This window comes from Antennarius striatus, chromosome 2 (assembly GCF_040054535.1).
Source record: "Antennarius striatus isolate MH-2024 chromosome 2, ASM4005453v1, whole genome shotgun sequence".
Classification (NCBI taxonomy): domain Eukaryota; kingdom Metazoa; phylum Chordata; class Actinopteri; order Lophiiformes; family Antennariidae; genus Antennarius; species Antennarius striatus.
In genome coordinates this window covers 19,956,799-19,971,193 of record NC_090777.1, presented here as the reverse complement: position 1 = coordinate 19,971,193, position 14,395 = coordinate 19,956,799, and the positions used below count along the sequence as shown (strand labels likewise).

Here is a 14,395-nt window from a genome sequence, read left to right as displayed (position 1 = left end):
TTTGGTCTGTTTTCCTGTTTGTGGACCACAGCCAGTCTTTTGTTTGTGCTGATGATAATTACTAACACTGTCACCAAATATATCAGGCTGTGATGGTGTGAGGTGCCAATGCTTTATCCTCCCCTGCCTTGTCCTTCTCATGTTGTAGAACCAGCCATATTGGAAGGTGTCACTTCATGCATGGTAATTATTCACAGCCACATGTCTCTCTCTGTTCTATCCTAGGAGTTGTGTGGGGACGGCACAGTATTCATGTATGCATCGCAGTTTTTTTGAGAAGGGTTATAGTGAGTTCATGATCCTCAACTTTTCTTCCACACTGTTTGTGTTTCCTGTGTGAATCACATACAGAAGACAGAGCCCAAAAACTGGGTTCTACTCAGTTCTTTTGTTTGTTTGTTTATTTGATTGTTATTTTTGAAAGTAGTCTAATCTATAATGCAATGGTTTCATGAATTACTGCAAAAACATACAGTATACTGTACAAAATAAGATCTCTGCAGATATCAGGACATTTCAGAAGAAAGAAATCAACTGTACTAATCCCCATAGGGGAAATTATTTGTCCACTCTAGTGTTAGTAATTTGTTATGTATGTAAATATGTGTGTACAGACCTAGTGGACTGAGTTACAGCCACACCTCATATGAGCAAAACATTCTACGAAACTGAAAACAGGTTGTGTTCCTTCAACACACAAACAAAAAAACACATGTACGTTTACACCTCCTACTATGGGATCCATACGCTTAGCTTGGAGGCATTTTTAAAACTCTAATTTCAGTTACTATATTTAAAATGCAGCTAAATTAAAAAATTTGTATTCCAATAAAGTTCATCTTTTTTATTAATCAAAAGGTTTATACAATAACAAAACATACAGTAGGCTGATTGATTCAGGTTGTTGTCATTAAGAGCAACCTTCTTTAAAGTGCAAATGCACTGACACCAACATTAAGCAAATTAGACGGTACAGACACAGTGGAGGGGGGTAATTGACTTCTATCTTCTAAGTGTCCTGTACTTAACAATGAGATTGTGTCTCCATACAGTAACTGTCTTTGGGGTGTGAAAGTCTGTGCCTTTGGGGGGTTTGACCAACACAAATGGGAGGAAAGCCCTGACTTCACCCTGTGGGTAGCCACTAGCTGGTCACCTATCAGAGGGCCTCACATCCACCCCTCCACATGTTGACATGGTGGTACGCACAGCTCATAGAGGTCAGACCACCCTGATCATCAAATATTCAGCTAAATCTCTTATCTGTGTTTGAGAATGGTGGCACCAACAACAAATGTTTTAGAGGAACCCCACCACCTATGACTAAATCAAATTATGCTAAATACATAATCACATAAAGCAGCTCAGACCTAATGTGCTTCATTCTGCAAACTATAAGAATTACCTCCCACACATTTCCAAACTGCTAAAGTTGAGGAGTTTTCAAATCACTTTAGGGTTTTCATTGTCACTTTCAGGAGAATGTATTGTTCAATTCATTGACAGTTCCAGTTGACCAATCGATGTCTATCTGCACCTTTGTCCTGATCCAGTAGTATGCCATTGATCCCCTCAGTTAAGTCAGTCTAATCTATCAGGCCAAATGACAGGGTCCGGTGACAAACAACTCATCTGAATGGATGTTGAGTTTCAAATGTTAAGAAATCTCATGTCAAAACAGTTTTATTATTATTGGAAACTTGTTCACAAGAATTGACACATTCATTTCGGAGAGAAACACAGATTAAAACAATTAAACTTTTAGAATATATTCTCTTACATTAGTTGTGCAGCTGTTCTACATCTTTGACAAATTAACTTGATTTTTTTTTTTTTTGGTCTAAAACAACACCACTGAGCGCTGTGGAGGCATGTTGGCGAGCTGCGGAATGGAGCGCTCCTATTGGCTGCTGCTCGCCTGTATAAAGAGCCGCAGTGGCAAATTCAATTAGATCAACCGCAAGCATCCCTCCAGAAGCGGACTCCGGGACGCTCGATCACACACACGGGGCCAAATTTCTGGTTTTTCTTGTCACAGTTTTTGTTTTGTTTTTAAAAAATTATTATTATTGCTTTGAATTTCTCCGGTAAAAACAACTCTTCAACATCATCACCATCATGAAGGAAAGGAGGAACACACAGGCGCTGGTGGTCAGATGTAAACTCGTTCTCGTGGGAGACGTTCAATGCGGAAAAACGGCGATGTTGCAAGTGCTGGCGAAGGACTGTTATCCCGAGGTATGCAATGATGTGGCTCCTGACTGGAGAAAGTAACTACGTATATATGAATAGATAGATAATATAAATATATAAATGCATATATAATTATGCATGGACAGCTGTTGTCTATTTTGTTGATAATCTATATCACCTTTTCTAAGAATAAATAAATATTGTAGTAGAAAATCAGTGTGCCAGCAATAGCCAGTTTTCATGCGCATCATCGTAGAAAATCGTGCGTTATTATGTAAGACATAATTCACCCTAAACGCGTTTACACACAGTAGCTGTTATAGGCTCGATTAAAAGATTGATATACACGCATAATTGTTGCTTCACATTATATTTCCATGAGCTTAAATATTTACTGCTACTGCAGTGATTCGTGGGATTTGATTGATCTGAAATGCCTTCAAACTGAGGAGGTATCATTATTTGATGGACCTCCTTGCGTGCGAGTTTGTGTGGCGCACTGATTAGTCGGAAGAATTTCATTACCTGTAGCAGACTGACTGGCAGACACCTCCCCTCTAATGGCACCATGTTGGTAATTGCTCTCCAGACCTACGTGCCCACGGTATTTGAAAACTACACAGCCTGTCTGGAGCTGGAGGAGCAGCGAGTGGAGCTCAGTCTGTGGGACACTTCAGGTAGGTTGCGTATCTTTCTCTCTGTCTCATCTGTCAGGGTTTGTCTTTCTGCCTGTGGCACTGGAGGAGACTGCGAATAGACTGATTTTCTTCCTGGATGGTCCTTCTCGGGTCTTTTTAAGTCGTTGAAAAGTGTTCAAGCACACAAACACTCTGGTTTGTTCATGCAATAAATCACAAAATGTCCACAAATTGATCCGAATTCTCATTGTAATCTTGAGCTGTGTTTTATCAGAATTACTCAGAAATGTATGAACAGGTTGTCATTCAGTGGTGTGGTATGATCCATTACGTTATGGTGGTGATCTGGACCATCATCTGGCGTTGTTTTAGGAGATTCTTCACACACATTTGTCATTTAATTGGTAATTCTTATAATACTTGGACAAAACAGACACAATAACTTGATCTTAAGAGAAGCCACTTACCAGGATCTGTTCTGGATCCAAGTAATGTTCCAGATTGATGATTTGTATTGTTTGAATTTATGGGGCGCAAAGAAAATTTACTGCTTTGTCAAATTTGGCACAACTTCAAAAGTTACTGATACTATGAGGGTCAAACTATCATGGAACTGTGGTGTTTAGCTGGATTGATGGAACAGGAAACTGAGCTGCCTTAGTGGAGGTTTGTGCTGTCTGAGGGGAAACCACCAACAAATCTGTCGTGGAATTTTAGCCATTTTGTTTCCACACAAACGCAGTTTTCTGGGATTTTTTGCATGTGCTGAAGACATCTAAGTTTATTTACACACCCGCAACGTTGATTTACAGCATCAAAGCTGTAATTTCATTCTGTGGTGGTTTTTTAAAGGGTGCAGACCTTTTCTAGCCATTTGTTTGTGTGTATTTGAGTGTCTGAGGAATGATTCAAAATATTTTTGATATCAGAACTTTTCTAAAGTCCCACTTTGTAGATGTAGATAAAACCTGACTGTCACATTTTTGGCGCTTTACAAAATAGGGAATTGATAGATCTACAATAACTCTTCTCTGCCTATGTTTCCCTGCAAATTAATCAGACATAACCAGAGATTATTCTGGGTCACTGTTGTCAGAGCAGTATTTGTGCATCATATGTTCATTTAGACTTAGCATGAAAAACAAGGTCAATGTGCCAGCGTGGATCTCCCCACAGATCTGCTGTTGACTGTTGACCTGAATACTGTGAACATGTCTGCAGCACCTGTTTGCTTCCCTTCATGCTCGCTGCACAATAATTCCCTCTTCCAGCCCCCGTCCCTTCTCATCCACACGAGTGCTGGCTGTATGTGCCTGGATCACTGTGGATGATCAAGTTGGCTCGTGTGTGGGTGGGTGTGTTTTACTGTTAATGCGTGTCTGCATACAAAGAAAAAAAAAGGGCCTTTATGTAACAGACCCACTTGTTTGAGATAATGCAGTGTTTACTGTGTCCCCCAACCTAATTAAAGGAACAACAAGGGAAAAAAAGAGCGTAATTCTCTTTCCAGACCAAATCCTGCTTTTTAATCTCAGAATGTGGAATGTGTTCTGGCCAGTGGCAGTGGGCCCGGGTTTGGCAGATGATGGGCACATAGAAAGACAGCCTGTTGAGCAGGAAGGTTTTCTGGAGCAGACAGACAGGAGGCAGCTCAGAAACTCGAGTGACCTGCATTTGCCTCCATATGCTGCCCTGGGTCACTCATCCAAACAGCATGATGCAGCGGATTAAGTCTGAATAGGACCACTGGGCCACCCCATCCAACTGACCCACAGAGACCGAGTCTGTTTTCCTCTGTTTCTCTCTGTCTGTCTCTCTGTTTCTTTCTTTCTTACCTAATTTATTGTCTTAACAGTTTTCTCTGCTAAACCCTTTCGTCGTTGCCTCCTTGTTGTCCGTGCACAACAAGGAGGCATCTAAAATTGCATTAAATAGCTTCTGGGTAATTTGCATCATTTAGAGCAATGAACATACTCAGCAACAAACACTTAAGTTTCAATATAAATGCAACTACTGTGGTGTTTAGTAGCACTCATACCCCCACCAAGGCCCAATAGTCCTCTTTAATTCAGTGAAGCCTTATCCAAACCAAAACTCTTGTAAGCAGGTGACTGAACTTGTAATAACCAAATATTTAAATGAGGTGGATCCACGTTATTTGGATATAATTGTACAAATCATAGATAACCATCCCTTAAAAATGCCAAGTTGCATTTATAACAATCCACATTCTATTTTCTAAGAAACGGAGGAGTCTAATGGGGTCTGTTTAGTTGGTTACACCTTTTTGTTTCCTGTTCATACTGTCATTCGATGTAATTGTGTAAATTGTGCTGCTGCAGCCTCACTGCACTGAGAGGGTCTCCTCATTACAGCGACTCCTTTTCATTGATTGGACTGACCCCATCAGTGGCTCCATGTTGCAGGCAGCTCCTTCTCCCAGTCCTGTCATGGATTTACAGACCAAAATCAATTCACTGGTTTTAATCGGCCTGGACCAATCTGACATGGGGGGAGGACACTGTTCAGCTCATGTACATAACGAATAATGAGTCTTGTTATGGTGTGAGTGAATCATTTATTCCAGGCTGAATGAGCCTGCTGATAAAGACCTTGAGATTTACAGGATATTGACCATATCAATTTATTTTGTAATTAATAAGATTGGAGCTAGACCAATATATGTTTAAACAATTTATTGACAATTAAACATTGTCAATTAACAAAAATCATCGAAATAAAGTTGTCATTTTTAACAGCCAGTCACCCCCAAGTCTTTTCAAATATCTGTTTCAAGGCTACAACTAATAATTATTGTAAATATGAATAAATCAGTTACATATTGTTTAAGCAGTTATTGAATTGTTTCAAATCAGGGTTAAGTTGTGGTTATTTCTGTCATTCTATTATGATAGTGGTTATGGCTTTTTCAGTAGTGGAGTCATCTATGTCCTTGGATTAGCTCCATTACATGATTTGTGCAGTCATTACGGTGGTTGTTGAGAAACTTGACTGTAGTTGTTTTTGATGAGATAGGAGTGTAACATTTAATTTGAAGATTTTGTGAAACTTTGTGAATGATTACGAGTGCAACATGTTGTAATTGAATGCACATCTAAGCTTTGGTTTATATTCACACTAAATAAACTAGATTAACACTGTTTGATTAAACTTCAGATTTCAGGAGGGTTCTCGGTTTTGCCAGCGTCAAGTTACAAAGCCGAGCTTGTAAACGGCACAGATGTGGTGGTTCTTAGGAATAAAGAAGAATCCTTTCTTCTCTGTGATTCTGGCGCTCTGGCATGTGAAATCTGGGAACAACTGTGTGACACTATGTATTGTGTTTTCTGGCCTGGCTGCAAAGACTGTAGTTATCAACTGCAGCAACAGTTCCTGGCCAGCTGAGTGTGGGTGGAGGGGCAGAGCTGCTCTCATCTCCAAATCTGTGAGTCATCCCGACACCGGATCATTAATCTGTCTGACCTCTGCCTTTTCACTGTAGTTGAGGAGTGTGCTAATGATGAAGAGTTTATTTAGGCTCGCATGCATGAAAATAAAATCCCAATTTTCACTCATGAACACACAGAAAATCAGATATCCCCTCCCCCACCAATATACCCTAACACTCGGCCCATAGTCTTGGCCTGCAAAGCCTACTTCCGCTCTGGCCCAATTTCCACTTCCCGACACTTAGCTCTGGGCACTGCACCATCAAGACGGATGGAGCCGGATTGAGCCAAAGAAATCTGGATATATTCTTTCCCTTTCCACCCATGCAATCAGCCTCCCTCTTTGTGTTTTATGCCTCAGAAACTCTCCATCTGTTGTGGAGGCATGCTCCTCGACAAAAAGAGGGGAGCATTTGGAGCATGCTTAAGGTCTGCATGTGTTCTGATCTGCCTATGGGAGCCATTTTTTAGTGTGCTGCAAATAAGAGAAAAGGAAAAAAATTGGGAAAGAGACAGAGGCCAGTACCATGTGTTATCACACTGCAAGGGGTGACAAATTAATGGTAAAGGAGGGCTCTTTGTGATCTCCCTCAGTAGGTGACACTTGCTTTCTCGTTTGTCTTCCTCCTGACTTTTTGTTGCTGCAATGAAATCATCCATTTCTTCCAGGTTCAGAAACAGGATTGTGGTATGTTAGGAACGTGTGTCACCGTGCTTACATTTTTCATTCATTCATCTACCGTACTCACTTTTGTCTGCTGTTGCGTGTCGCGGGTTGCTTGAGCCTCTCCCAGCTGACTGGGGGCGTGAGGCAGGGAACACTCCGGGCTAGTGCACCGCGGAGCCACAAGAGAGGAAAGACAGACAAACACACACCAATGCACACCCATGGGCGATTACATACCGGCCAATTCACCTGAAGTGCATGTTTTTGGAGGTGGGAGGAAGCCAGAGAACCCGGAGAACACCCATGCAGACATGTGGAGAACCTGCAAACTCCGCACAGAGCGGGACTCGAACCGGGAATCACCGTGCCTTTAACTACCTTAAATTTATAATACTCTATATAATACTCACAAATTGATTTCAAAATGTTCTCTGTAAAGATAATAACTTCTGCATTGTTTATCCAAAATCTAAGATAAAACCTTAAGAATACTCCCATCCATGTCTCCAGCACTCTCAGGGGCACCAATTAGTTGGCTTTAATGGCAAAGGCTCATGAACCCCCACCCCGTGAGGCTTCACATTGATCTATGCATTTAGATTAGTGGCCATTAATGCAGATTCACACCCAGTTTCCCAGCTGGGTGATAACCCTTAACCCCTTGTGAGAGATTGAGAAGATTTTAGAGCCCTGTCACTTCTCTCCTGTGAGATAACACCCACCCCCCAGAGAGAAAGAGATTCATCCTACCGCTTGTGCTAATTGTTATCACTCTGCTGCCTGTCAGCTGCCACAGTCAGCTAACATAAAGTTGTCTCATGGCTTCTCTACTGCAGCAACAGACATAAATGACATTAGGGTAATAATATAATCTGTTCTCTGAAGGTGGGCAGTGACATCTGCTGTATGTGAAAATATTCCGCTTATGAAGCCTTCAATTATGAATTCAAGGTAATTAGATTTTTGAAAAAAAACCCAACAAACTCTTTTTTTTCTCTCCAAACTATTGAAACAGGGTTACAATAACAAGTTTTTTAGTGTTTTCTTTTCTTTCTTCAGGACATTGAACCCTCGGCTTGTCATTATTCCAGTCACAGAGCTCAGCAGTTGGCAAATTTGGTTTTAGCCTTTGATAGTGTGGAAAATCATTAAGTATTCATGAAACTGAACCGTATGCGCACATCCATGATGCTTGTGCTGTTTCATGTGTTCTATCTGATACATCATTTTATCTGTGTATCAATTAGGATGATTGTATAATGTCTAAACGAGTGATTACACAAGACCGCATCTATTATATGTAGCTGTACGAGGAGCAGCAAATGCCTTTTGGGATTCTCATGGAGCCTAAAGTAAACACACTGATCCCATTGAGTGGCTCGTCTAATGCTTTATCTAATTGGGTTCACCTCTGGCTGCTGCCAAAATTAAATAGTGTGTCATTAGGTGGGATGTGAATGAATGTGTGTTTGTGATGGATGTATGTCTGTGCCACCCACTTCTTCTGCAAAGCAGAGGAATGTCCCCAACAAAAGGTGGGTGGGCAATTTGCAGTGTAAAATGATTGATTGGCAGTTAAGGCAAGCCTTTATGGTGAGGTGGGAGGAATGCCTGATGTAGATGGAGGATTCCGAGGCTGTTGCTGTGGTAACAGAGGGACTGGAAGTATCATGCAGCGAGCAGAGGATTTTTTTTTTTGGGGAGGGGGTTTACTTAAGGATTCTAAGCATGAGTGGGAGCGTCTGCCTGCCCCGAGCCCCGCCATTCCACTTGCATAATCTGCTGCAAGAAAAGATCAATGAGGATTCAGTGCTCAACTGTCATCTTCTCTCCATCTGAAATGGTAGTAGAGCATATCGCATCAGGGAGAGGAGTAGTTTCAGCGACAGCAGAGTGAGGATCAGCAGGAGGAATTACGCTGCTTGTGCGTGTGCCTTCTTTATTCCTCCACCACTCTGCTGCTCAGTCACTCTGATCTGTTATACCTGAGACGGCTGCCTCTTCAAATTAATAACTCTTAAACATTACAGTGCAAATTTATCAGAGACATATGTTCCTATAGTTATGACAGTCTGAAATGGAAATGAAATTGCATCCAAATACATCAGTCCCATGATGGTTTGACCGTATTAATATAAATTCTCGGCCAGAAGAACCTCCCCTAGAATTTGGAATCACACTTGTAATATTAGCTTAATATTTATTCAAGAAAAACAATAGTTCATCAAGGGCCACAACTTAGTAAGTAATCACAAGTAACTGAGTAACTACCAATCTTGACACCAAACCAAATCAACACAGTTTCAGCCATAGTTTTGCAAGTCTGTGTCATTACCAATAGTTGCCTCACATTTGTAAATTCCATCACTACATCTGAAAAAATTACATGGATCCAGCTCATACTCAAACTAATGTAATTTTATACTGGCCGAGCATTATTAACGTTATCTTTGCAATTAGAGAAAAATACTGTATCTATATAAAGGAATCCTGGATCCAAATGATTGGGTAACCACCATCAGATAGATTTACCTTATCTCTTCAAAACAGTCCTCAATAACCAGAAGGACTTTAAACACATAACTTCCTTGGCCGAGGTAAACATGTAGTTCTTGTGTTGTGTGAAGTTCCCTGTAGTTCTGACCTTTATAATGTCAAAAAGCACTTTGTTACCAAACATCCAAGAGCAAAATATTTATCACCATAAAAATTAGGAAAACAGAAAACAAAACGTAGTGGCAACATTTCATAATGGCGGCTCTTTAAGATTCCTCTCAAACTTAAGTCTCTCCAGCCACCACTGAGCTCATTCTCACCACTGCAATCATCCTGCTTTGAATTCTTGTGGTTAAAGGGGGCTCATTGGTGGTTCAGGGAATTACTTGAAATGACATGCCTACATTTTTTTAATGCAATTCTTGTGTTTTATCCGTATTAATAAGTCTTTCCCCTCTGCCATCTAAGGTTCTCCATACTATGATAATGTGAGGCCCCTGTGCTACAGTGACTCAGATGCCGTTTTATTGTGTTTTGACATCAGCCGCCCAGACACTGTGGACGGCAGTCTGAAGAAGGTAATAGCAGTCATAATTCTGTTTCTTGCCCCATTACCACATACTTAAAATCAGCAATTCCCACAAACACAGCTTTTCTCTTAAATATCTTATACTTGAACTGGGAAAATATATTTGCAAGTTATAATTTACTCTACTCAATGTCCTTATGTGTCCACAGTGGAAAACTGAAATCCTGGACTTCTGTCCGAGCACACGTGTCCTGCTCATTGGCTGCAAGACAGACCTGCGCACAGATGTCTGCACACTGATGGAGTTGTCCCATCAGAAACAAACCCCCATCACCTATGAGCAGGTGAGACAACTGTACATGTGGATTCTCAAGATCAGTCAAATATAAATATAAAGGGTACAGCTATTGGTCAAGTCATATATTGGACTTTTTTTTAATTTTAGGTTAATAATGTCAATGTATATCAATGTATTTCAGAAGTAATTGTAGGACTTTTACCCAAAACTTTGCTGATATGGAAGTTGCATTGCAATTATAGTTAAAAATATTTTTCAAAAATCATATCTTTTTATTACAACAGAGCGATGAAGAATATAATGAGTCACCCATTGTTACCATGAGCAGTCGATAATGACATGCTCCTCATTTTAATTTTACAACCTTTCTAAGTGCCTGCAGGGGCACCATTGCCTGGAGGATCTCATGAGCAGCATCTTTATCATTCCATTAATTGCAGGGCTCTGCTTTGGCCAAGCAGCTGGGTGCAGAGGCTTACCTGGAGTGCTCAGCTTTCACCTCAGAGAAAAGCATCCACAGCGTATTCCGCACCGCAGCGATGGCCTGCATCAACAAGCTGCAGCCTCTCCCAAAGACGAGCCCGTCCCGCCGTCTCTCCAAAAGACTTCTCCACCTGCCCAGCAAGTCAGACTTGCTCTCCTCCACCTTCAAGAAGGAGAAGGCCAAGAGCTGCTCAGTCATGTGAGTGAAGAAGTTTTGGGTTAGTCATAAGATGCGACCCCAAGCCCCTGCCTCTTTGGTCTCGGGGAAGGGGGGGTGGGCACGATGGTTTTATCAGGGCTTCCTGATGAATCCTTCCCTCACCCCCCCCAGAAACCATACATCCCTCAGAAGAGATGGACACATTGCTGTCCACTTGCTCCTGAATCTTTTAGCGCACATCAGTCTTTTTCCACTACTATCTTACTTTCAAACAGAGTCAAGGTTTGATTATTAAGCTCTCATTTCCGCACCTATAAACAGTATGCAGCAAAAATGGTGTTACATTACTGTCTGATCTTACTATCTCTAGGCACATGTTGATTTTGTCCAAATTGGAAATGTACAACGTGTGAAATTTGATCTTGTGATGTAAATGCCTTTCAGATGATTCAGTGGATATTTTTCTAAATACAAAATTATATCTAGCATGATACTGTCAGGAATTAGCAACACCTCATTCATCCCTCTTAGTTAGGTGTGAAATAGCTTGTTGCTGGTGCCCCTGTTTAGGCCCATAAAAGCACACAGAATTAGAGGGAGCCGTGGGACAAACCACAGTGAGAGTTACTGCAAACTGTTCTAATTGTCTAAGTTTTGATGAGAACAAGAATAATAGCTTTGAGTACAAGCTGTAGTGCAGACAGACGTCTAGACCGCTTCACCCTGCATGGATTGTTGGTGCATGGTTGTGTAGCTGTAGACAGTGCTGCTCTGCAAGCTTTGAGTAGACCAAGTGGAGGAAGCTGAAGGGGCTCTATGTGTACAAAAACAACAACACATCGAAATTAAAGGAAGGTTTCTTGAACTTCCGGTGTCTCTGCAGCAAACAGCTGGAGTCTATTATGAAACTCTATTTTGGTGATGGGACACATTATAGTCGATGAGTGACCAGGAGCATGAACGCAAACAGTTCAATGCAGGGGTGTTGATGTGTTACTTACTAATCTGCGGGTGCTTATTAATGCCAGCAAAGATGTTAGGAGGCATATTTAAAAGGATAATGCCTTCTTAAGTGAGGCTGATGGCTAAACGTTTCAAACATTCTTTGGAAGATTTGTAGCATTGTGATGTTGAGAGTTTTTTTTTTTTAAACAATTCTCTCATAATGGTATGCAGTTAAAAATAAAAGACGCCTTTCAATCATGTTCCCAGAAATCGACTACTGTAATATACCTGTGTATTTCTCTGATTTTCAACAATCCAATGTAGCACTAGCAACCCGATTCTACTCTTCCAAAATGACTTGAGTTTTTGTGTCACACACTCCTGTTATTGTATTGATTCCAATAAGCAGTGACTGCTGCAGGTTACAAAGAGTGCAGAGCAAAAAATTGAACCATTTCCTTTGCTTAAATCTTTGGCTTCATGGTTATGTGTGTGTGTGCAGCATTGATCTCTGTGCTTCTAACCATAAAGCAATAATGATTTAATTTCTTGTGATGCAAGGTAACCTGTGTGGCAATAAAGATGCAGCTTTGTGATTACTGTCATGCTCTAGTGTTCCATGAACATCCACAATAAAATTCAAACCAACTCTGCTGTACAAAGAAACTGCTGCTTTGTGTTTGCCCCTCCTCTTCCTCTGTGTAAGAAGCCACCAGTGTATAAAGTAGCCAATGATTTGTGCTATGAAATGAATAAGAGTGAGGGGACAACACCCCTTAAGAAGGAGATGCTAGACCTTGCTATGAATTTTACATTATCATTGTAGAAGAGTGTGAAACAATGGGACCTAGAGGAACTGATGAAGCGAGTTGACACTGCAGTGTATGCTTTTAAAATTGGATTGTACTTATAACCATCAAAAGTCTTACAATCATCTTGTAAAAAGGGCTAGCGAGTGGAAAATAATTAATGTGGGACTGAGGAGAACAAGTAATCAAATACACAGGCTGGCCCTGTCAAAAGAAAGCTATTTTTCCATTATTTGTTTTAATGGTTGTTGTATTTTTATTTTAATTGCTTTGCTTAAAAGCTTGATGTGAGTCCTGCCGTTTCTTTAAAATCTCTCCGTGAGATGGTTGTAGCGTCTTTGTGGAGCTGTGGGCTGCCCCCAGCAGTCAAAGAAACTTTTGCACAAAGGCTTTCCAATTCATGGTCACACACCAAATTCCTCAGCATTGCCTAGCAACAATTCAGTGTAGGAAACAGTGACTGGCTCTTGGGTTGGCTGTGCAGACAGAGATGGTTGGCTCGAAAGCAGACATCCCCACATCCATTATTACAGCATCAGTTATGCATTCAAGGCCTGGCTTGTTCAAAAAACAAAAACCCTTCTAGATATTTTCTTTGGATTAGGAAGATGATGCCAGGCCTTCTAAAGACGGTCAGTTATTATGCAGCCTTTGTGTTGTCAATGTGTGGTACAATGGTGCAGTCAAACTCCTAAGCATGTCCTATCAAAGTGTATGATTGTAAATACCATCTCTTGTTTTATCATCATTGTTGGACATCTTCACTGATGTCACATGAAAATGTTGTTGATGTGATATTTATTTGTTTATGTATTTTTTTTTTCTTTTTTAACCATTATGACTGACATGTAATTTTTTGAAAATCTATTTTGGAAATCAAGTTATATTTCCTTTTTTGTTTTTTGCTGTGTTGAATAAAGCTTGCCCTCTCTGGCACCCTTGAACCATTGTTCTCATCATTTAAGACACAAATCAAGTAAAGCTTGTTACAAGCGGAGCCTCATTTTCTGGGCACTAAGTCACTGACATGAATGCTACTCGTAATGATAATCCTAAATACTAATAAAAAACTAAATACTAACACAAATACTAAAACTAACGGTTAATGAGTCAAGTAAAGAACTGGACATTGAATATTTCACATACAGGTATCCAAAACATGAGTCTCTTTCCACTACCTTTAAAATTCAGTTTGGTTAATATTTGTACACCATCCCCTGATGCTCTTAAAATTTTTGCAATACAGTACACCCAAATGCAATACAGAATATAACATTTGGCTATTGAGCTATGATATTAACTGTCTTCCCACTCTCGCACCTCCAGGCTTTTACACATAATAAAATGTACTGATTTATACTGATGTGTGATTGATCAAAAGTTAAAATGTGAGAACCCTGGAGTCAATTTTTTTTCTGATTGCATACATCTGAAAGCATACAGAAACAAACAGACGTCCCTGAAGGTGTCTCTTCAGTCATCTCTATTCGATGCTCATCCTCTAATAGTGCTTCTAATAATTTTAACAGGCTCTGTCTCACCGTGTGCATACAGATCATGTCTCATTAAGGAAAGAGCAAATTGAAATCACAATGGATGGGGGATTACTGTCATTTTCCATCACTTCTACCCTTAACTAAGATCATACCCAGTGATGATCAAGGAGTTGAATCATTGACAAGAAAAAGATGTCAGCCAGTAAATGTACCTGACAAGTTTATTGGCAGT

At 40.5% G+C, this 14,395-nt stretch overlaps 1 protein-coding gene across 1 annotated transcript; it reads left to right on the top strand.

Moving 5' to 3' along the window:
* Positions 1 to 1,974: 1,974 nt before the first annotated feature.
* Positions 1,975 to 13,600, top strand: rnd1b (Rho family GTPase 1b). The gene is made up of 5 exons (XM_068332032.1): positions 1,975 to 2,238; positions 2,783 to 2,870; positions 9,912 to 10,021; positions 10,182 to 10,316; positions 10,711 to 13,600. The coding sequence occupies exons 1-5, from the start codon at positions 2,119 to 2,121 to the stop codon at positions 10,954 to 10,956; spliced, it is 699 nt and encodes a 232-aa protein (XP_068188133.1). The 5' UTR covers positions 1,975 to 2,118; the 3' UTR covers positions 10,957 to 13,600.
* The last annotated feature ends 795 nt before the right edge of the window (positions 13,601 to 14,395 follow it).